This window comes from Brassica oleracea, chromosome C6 (genome assembly GCF_000695525.1).
Source record: "Brassica oleracea var. oleracea cultivar TO1000 chromosome C6, BOL, whole genome shotgun sequence".
Lineage (NCBI taxonomy): Eukaryota > Viridiplantae > Streptophyta > Magnoliopsida > Brassicales > Brassicaceae > Brassica > Brassica oleracea.
Window position 1 is genome coordinate 1723290 of NC_027753.1, and position 7692 is coordinate 1730981.

At 40.0% G+C, this 7692-nt stretch overlaps 1 protein-coding gene across 2 annotated transcripts; it reads right to left on the reverse strand.

Annotated features, from left to right (window-relative positions):
• Nucleotides 1-518: 518 nt before the first annotated feature.
• Nucleotides 519-3615, reverse strand: LOC106300989 (probable protein phosphatase 2C 12). Of its 2 annotated transcripts, none has more exons than XM_013737288.1 (10): nt 3389-3615; nt 2694-2937; nt 2454-2625; nt 2232-2385; nt 2071-2134; nt 1814-1921; nt 1602-1727; nt 1266-1501; nt 991-1193; nt 519-908 (listed from the first exon to the last, which is right to left on the reverse strand). In XM_013737288.1, the coding sequence occupies exons 2-10, from the start codon at nt 2892-2894 to the stop codon at nt 883-885; spliced, it is 1290 nt and encodes a 429-aa protein (XP_013592742.1). In that variant the 5' UTR covers nt 2895-2937; nt 3389-3615; the 3' UTR covers nt 519-882. The 2 variants fall into 2 exon arrangements, with proteins under 2 accessions (XP_013592742.1, XP_013592741.1); XM_013737287.1 differs by having other exon boundaries at nt 2694-2972.
• Between the last annotated feature and the right edge of the window lie 4077 nt (nt 3616-7692).

Genomic DNA, 7692 nt, shown 5'->3' on the forward strand with positions numbered 1-7692 from the left:
GGGAGAGTTTCTGTAGAAGCATTGAAGAGCATCTTGTTTTGTGGTCTGGAAACGATGTAAAGTGAACTTGTTTTGCAGCTTGACCGTATCCAATATTGCAGGTTTCATGGAGTTTCAAACTTAATATTTTTACTGTAAATGCATGTATTAACATCTCCATACCTGAAAGCCTTTTTTTTTTAAGTTCTTAATGTACTATAACCAATGTTGTAACATCGATTCCTTTGAAATGTTTCATAACCATACGAACTTGCAAATAAGATAAATACTTAAGTATGCAGCAAATTCACATGCAAGTTTATTGTGGATTCTATAGATCAAGTAGTCAGTAATTGATTTACTATCTTGGCCACTTAACCCTACTCCTGGAGTTCGAAATGTAAACTTTATGGGTTCCTAAAACAAGTTCACATGTTTGGATACATGACGCAGAATTTTCAGACGACATAAGAAGAATAGTTTATGTATACCAATGGACACGAAAAGCAGTCTATGAGTGAAAACATCGGTGTAATTAGTAACATGAAAAAATTGATGCTTCGCTCAAGAACTTGGTCAATGGTTTTATACATGAAATAGTTTGCACACAGGCTTGCATATCTTCTTTACCTACCTTCTCTCAGCTGTTAGTACCCACTTTTAAACATAAAAGCATCACGAATGAAAGAAAAAAGAGTGAAGTGAGAGAGGCATATCAAAGAAAATAAATAAATAAACTGCTTGGGAGTTTTCCGAAGAATGGTGGTTGGTTGATCACGGAACTCATAATATGTCTGGGTGAATATTCCAACCAGATGATCCTCGAACCGCTTTATATACTCACAGTACTGTTTTTGTTAGTTGCTTGACCAAATAAATTGCATGTTCAGTAATTGCTGTTGGCTAGTCGCTCTCACTACTATGTCTATCTGCAAGATAATAGGTTAGTCCTATTAGCTTCCCCCAACAAATCTACACACACAATGTCAGGAGGAGATGTAAAGTAAGTACCTCCTGATGATCGTTTCCCTTCCATAGCGTCTTTCTTCTCTTGGCAACTTGCGCAAAGGAATGGACCATCCCAAGGACGAAGCTTTGGGCAATTAGCCGTTCCAGCATGTATCGAAACACCTTCTCCAGGTTTCACTTCTACTTGACACACAGCACACATGAACAACTTAAACATATTGCAGAGCGGGTACTTTGTGTCTAATCTGCAATTATGAGTAAGATTATCAAAATGAAGCATATATTTTATATAGGAAACTATATTCAGAGAACCAGACCTCTCTGAAAGCATAGCAGAGCCTTCTTCAAACAGTTCTTCAACTTCATCAGGTTCAAGATACTCTTTCTCAGTATTAGAAGATGAGCCCGAAGATTTTCTTTTGAACATGGACTTTATTATTCCTTTTCCTTGCTTTTTCGGAGGCGGTAGGGAAGCAGCTGGTTTTTCTGATGGTAGTATATCAACGACAATACATGTTGTATCATCTCGAATACCTTTCTTCCCCACAGCTGCCTGTGTGAAGAAGCAATACAAAAAACAATCAAGGCACTGCAAATAAAAGAATACATAAAGAATAAACCGAAAAATATAAGCAACTCAGACACTATAATACTTTAACAATTTGCTCAGCCGAAGCTTCAGGTGGCAAGCCCCGGCAACAATCAAGAGCCTCTTCTGCGCTAATTGCATCCCACACACCATCACTTGAGATGATAAGTCGACCACCAGCTGAAGACAACTACATAACCAAAATCAAATAGATACATCTTTCAGAATAAATTCAAAAGTTCAGAGGCATAAGCAGGAACTTAAAGAGGTTTTAACCTTGACTTGCTTCACATAAGGAACTGGAACAATGTATTCGCCAACATCCAGATCTCCAATGGATCTTGAGAGACAGAGACCACCCGGCCAACATCTCAGAGGGCCAATCTAAAACAAATTAGATTTAGTTATTAGAATCCTTTGATTTTGACAGCACAAAGAAGTATCATGTGTTACATTCAACAAAGCTAGCATAATTTGACGGCCTATGATCACAAGAGACGGGAGAAAGTGCCAAGCATTATGTAAAGAAGTACCTCAGTACCACCACCAGTATTTAACCGACCAACTTCACCACCACTTGCAGTGACGCGATCTCGCCTATTCAAAAAGCAAAAAGAAAGATCTAATGAAGCCATTTTATACAATAAGACTATCATTAGATGGGTCCACAACAGAAGGAAAAAAGGTGACTTACTCTTCTTCGTTTATTTCGAGCCGATGATCAGCAGATAAATGATAGACACCACCTTCAGCAGGCTCAAGTATGCAACGAGAGTCACCTACAGATGCAACACTCACCACCCAACCTTCTACAATGACAAAAGTTACGGTTGTTCCAGAGGTTCTAGCTGACAAGAGAGGAAACAACAAAAACGTCAAACACTTGCTTCACCAAAAGTCATATATTTGTTAATACCTCTTTCCTGGAAATCTTTATCAGTTTTGACAAATCCTGCAACCAAAGCCCTAGGAAGTGCCGCAACCCACTCATCTCTGTTGAGATCAGAGGGTATTGCAGCTAATACATTGTTAAGAAGGTTCTCCTTGGTGTATATAGCTGCTGCAGAACCATTGTGCCCATCAAAAAGCTGCAACATTTTAATCAGAGATATCAATACCAATCCAAAACAACAAGAAGAGCAAGCACAATGGATACCCCGAAAACAGAGAAGGTAGTAACGCCATCATCTCCCGTGACCCTCTGGCACTCAGTTTTAACAAAAGTAAAGTCCTCTCCTTTCTTGCTCTGGTTAAACTGGCCGTGTACAAGCTCAGGATTGTCTATCTTTTCATTAGCTGATTCACGCTTGAGCAAAACGGAAAGTGGAACTGTATGATGTTCTCCTTTAGTTGACATTGTGTTTCCCTAAAATGACTAAACCCTTCCTTCCTCTAGTTCTCTACCATCATACAAATAAAAAAAAAAACACAAAACCTGATACAAAATGGAAAAAAATAAATTAAATCAATTCAGCCTCTTTATTTCTAATACTTGGTCTCCAAGTTTGTCAAATTCAAAGTAAAGGTCTAACATATACTCCTTAAACCACAGTAACATCCCGATCCCAGCATTGCTAGATCAAACTCACAAGGAAGAAATAAACAATACATAGCCGATCAAAGCATCAAATTAGATCTTCAAAGAAGATTAAAAGCCGAAGAAGATCAAATTTTTGAATCGTAATGCATCCTTAAACGATCCTTCAACGGATGAATCCAGTAAATAAAATGAATACGAATCCGAAAAGATCAAAACGAACAGATTCTCATTAGGCAGCGATATAACGAATCGAAACGATCACATAATTACACAATGGAGGGGAAGAGAAATATATATAGAGAGAGCGTTACGATCTGGATTGAACGGATATGCAATAATCGACGACGGAGATTTTCCTTTTTCTTTTTCTGAAGATTACGCGGTGGGAGGAGGCGATGATGCTTCTTCTTCTTCCTCGAATCTCACGGCGCTATGTAGACATTCCATGGACACAGAGAGAGAGAGATTACAGAAAACGCGAACGAAGGTGTCTCTCTGTCTTGCTCCGTTGTTTTCTTTTTCTTCTTTTTTTTTTTAATTGTTTTCTAAATATTATTATTATTTTTAATTGAAAATCATCATCCGCCGTTCTCTTATTAGCCACGAGCACCGTTATGTTTTTCATTCGGTGGAAATCAAAACACAGTCGTTTCCTTCCCACATGGTCGACCTGGCTTAACCCTCATTTCTCGGATATTTGGAACGCTAAAATTCAACACACATTACGTAGACATTTTGTATTAAGAAACATCAATCACACCTGATTCTTCTTATATGAGAAATATTATAGTTAGAAAAGTTGTAAATGTAGACAATTTATAAAATAAGTCACGAGAGCGACATGTTGGGTTTCAACTTTCATATTATATTTCAAACTTGACAATATCTGTATTTAGCACCATCAAATAATCAAATAATCTAAATACAGATAAAAAAATTAGATTATTAATTTGAAACCCAACATGTCGCTCTCGTGACCTATTTGACAATAATCTAAATACAGATAAAAAAATAGATTATTTGATTATTTTTTTTTATTTTTCGGTCATTAAGGTCCCGAAAAAAAAAATTGAAATATCTCATTTGGCCATCCTCCCTTTCATTAAAGACAACTTGATCCACGCTACACTATGATAAAGGATTGGATTAATATCCATAAACCACTTTTCGGAGCTTTTTTGGAAACACATATCTTAGAGAATAATAAGGATCGAGTTTTGCGGGCAATACCTCAAGGGTGGAAGTTTTTTGGGAACTATCAGTCTGATGCTTCAGGGAAGATTATTTTAGTTCGGGACCCTCGGGTTTTGGTTTTGATTTACCATGAATCGGCGCAGTCAATCACTTGTGGGGTGGTGATTCATGCAGATAATATAAGTATTACTGTTTCTTTTGTTTATGCATTCAATGAGTTGGATGATCGTTCTGCTCTTTGGGACAGTTTGGTGGACATTCGGGCAACGACTCCAGTCTTTAGATTTCCCTGGGCCGTTGTTGGTAATTTTAATCAGATATTGAGAGTTAGCCATCATTCAAATCATGGTTCGGGTCGGGTTGACACTTCTGGTATTGAGGAAATAAATCTTTCTCTTCAGGATGTTGAACTCTTCGAGGTTCAGGCTAAGGGTCTGCCTTTCACATGGACGAACAATCAGGATGACAATCCCATCTCTACTAGGATTGATCATGCTTTCATTAATCAGTCTTGGTCCTCTACTTTTCTGGATTCTTATGCGGAGTTCTTAGAGCCTAGTCAGTCTGATCATGCTCCTTGTCTTTTTCACCTTCCATCAATTAGACAGTGGGGTTTGCAAGCCTTTCAAGTTCTTTCCTCATGTTATTGATCACCCAAAGTACTCTCAGCTTGTTAGTGAGGCTTGGAACTGCAGACAGATTACTGGAACTGATCAGTTCAAGCTTGTTTGTTCTCTGAAGTTGCTTAAGGTTGTTCTCCGTAGATTAAATAAACAAAAATTTAGTGGTATTTCCCAGCGTGTTAAAGATCAGAAACTTATTGTGGATGGGCTACAGCGTTCTTTGCTTACTTCACCTGACTCGGCTACTGCAAGGGAGGAACATACGCAGCGAGGAAAACTTAATATGTTATTAACAGGAGGAGAAGTATCATAGACAGAGATCTCGTGTCAGGTGGGCGGATGTGCGGGATAGAAACACTGTCTTCTATTACAGGACGGTCACCCAACATGTTACTCGGAACCATATACATTTTCTGAAAGATGAAAATGATAGGGTAATCTCCACTACAAATGAGCTAAAAACGCACTCTGCTCAGTATTTTCATAGTATCTTGGGTGTTACTGATCTTCCTAATTCTTTGGCTCCTATGGACGAGCTTCATGACCTCCTACCTTTTCGATGCTCAGAAATCCAACAGGCTTACCTCGCTAGGACAGTTCTTGAGCCAGAAATTAAAGGCACCATTTTCTCCATGCCTATCAACGAGAGTCCTGGCCCTGATGGCTACTTAATAGAGTTTATTAGGGCTTCTTGGGACACTGTAGGACCGGATATTATCAATGCAGTTAGTGAGTTTTTCAGGAATGGAAGACTGCTTAAGGATCTAAATACAAAAGCTATTGCATTGATTCCAAAGAAGCCGGAAGCTTGCTCTTTGGGAGATTATCGTCCGATCAGTTGCTGTAACATTATCTATAAGGTAATCTCCAAGATAATTGCTAACCGGCTCAAGCCTATTCTCCGTGAGTGTGTCAGTCCCAACCAAGCAGCATTTTTGAAAGGTCGGAGCTTGGGTGAAAATGTTCTTCTCGCTTCTGAGCTAATCCAGGATTACAGCAAAGCTTCTTGCCTCAGGAGTACTATGCTTAAGGTGAATATTCATAAGGCTTTCGATACGGTGTGCTGGGATTTTGTTATTAAAATCTTCAAAGCTCAAGGATTCCCAGCCCTATTTGTTTCTTGGATTCACGAATGCATTACTTCTCCTAGATTCTCAGTGGCTTTGAATGGGGAGTTGGCTCGGTTCTTTGAGGGGAAAAAAGGATTGAGACAGGGTGATTCTATTTCTCCTTATCTCTTCATCATGATCATGGAAGTTCTCTCAAGGCTCTTGAATAAGGATCAGATTGAGAACAGATTCCGTCGTCACCCGCTCTGTAATTCTCCTAGGATCACCCATCTTCTCTTTGCAGATGACTTACTGGTTTTTTCTGATGGCTCGCGAGCTTCTGTAGCTGGTATTAAGGAGGTTATGTCTGTGTTTAAGGACTGGTCTGGCCTGGACATGAATGAGGCTAAGTCCGAGATTTTCTATGGAGGTTACAATGATATCCAAGCCCCAGTGATGGCTGATTTATCGGGGTTTAAACGGGGCTCGTTCCCTACATGGTATTTGGGTCTTCCTTTGGATCCAAAGAAAATTACCTTTGCCACACTACAACCTTTCTTGGAGAGAATCACATCCAAATTACATTCTTGGACTGTGAAAACCCTCACGTTCGCAGGCAAGGTGAAGCTGATTTATTCAGTTATTTACGGGATTATCAATTTTTGGAGTTCTGATTTTGTTCTGCCAAAGAGATTCTATCAAAAAGTGGACTCTATTTGCTCAGCCTTTCTGTGGAAGAACTCAACCACATCTGCCTCTGGTGCTCGTGTCTCCTGGTCTTCTAATTTTACTCCCAAAGAGGAAGGAGGGCTTGGGTTGCGGACTTTTGAGGAGTTCGAGTTGGTCTTTCGGTTAAAGAGGCTATGGAATTTCTTTTCCAATTCGGGTTCTCACTGGGTTGCTTGGTTGAAGACAAACAGATTCAATGGAAGAAACTTTTGGCTGGTCAGGGACTCCCAGCGATTCTCGGTAACGGTTAGGAGTATGTTACAGCTTAAACATCTCTTACCTACTTTTCTCCGATGTTCTATTGGCAACGGTACTACCGCTTCTTTCTGGTATGATTTCTGGATAGAACTGGGCCCTCTACACTTACTATTCGGGTCTACTGTGTTGGGGTCAAAAACGGTTGCGACGAAGTTAACGTCCAAATCCCCAAAGAAGAAAAGCATAGAAAACTTCTTCGACAAATAATTTTTCGAAATAGATTCTTCTTTACGAAAAACTTTGCGGAAGAAACGCGAATCATAGGACAAGAGCTCGAGAAGGATCGTTACGCAGCGACCAAACACGTGCTCCGCTTGGTTGCTACGTAGCGATCGAGTTCGAGCCAAAGCTCAGTCGCTACGTAGCGACCAAACGTCCATTCCGCTCAGTCACTACGTAGCGACCGAGCTTGAACCGGAGCTTGGTCGCTACGTAGCGACCGAGCTCGAACCAAAGTTCGGTCTCTACGTAGCGACCGAGCTCTTCCGAAACGTCGATACGACATCAGTCCACGCATTCTCGTCTACCCTTCGATACTATCTCCCGAATACCGTAGTGAACCCATCTCACGTACCCCGCCATTTCTAAGATTATCAATCAAAATTTACCGTAAAAACCGTGGAAAGTTCATTCTTTATCGAAAGAAGCTGTAATAAACGCTTTGAGTCGAAAGACGGCCCAAAGGGACCTAAGACACTACTCGAGGCCCAACATATGATTTCTTAACCAACAGCCCGTAAACCTTGTTGGTTTACGCTTGGT

Bases quoted from the DNA above. Each gene is read 5' to 3' on its own strand.
- LOC106300989 (XM_013737288.1), bottom strand. From the start codon at position 2,894: ATGTCAACTAAAGGAGAACATCATACAGTTCCACTTTCCGTTTTGCTC. The intron at 2,135-2,231 runs GTAAGTCACCTT...CTTTTTGAATAG, and splicing joins CTCGAAATAAACGAAGAAGA to GCGAGATCGCGTCACTGCAA. The intron at 1,194-1,265 runs GTCTGGTTCTCT...TCATAATTGCAG, and splicing joins TCTGCTATGCTTTCAGAGAG to ATTAGACACAAAGTACCCGC.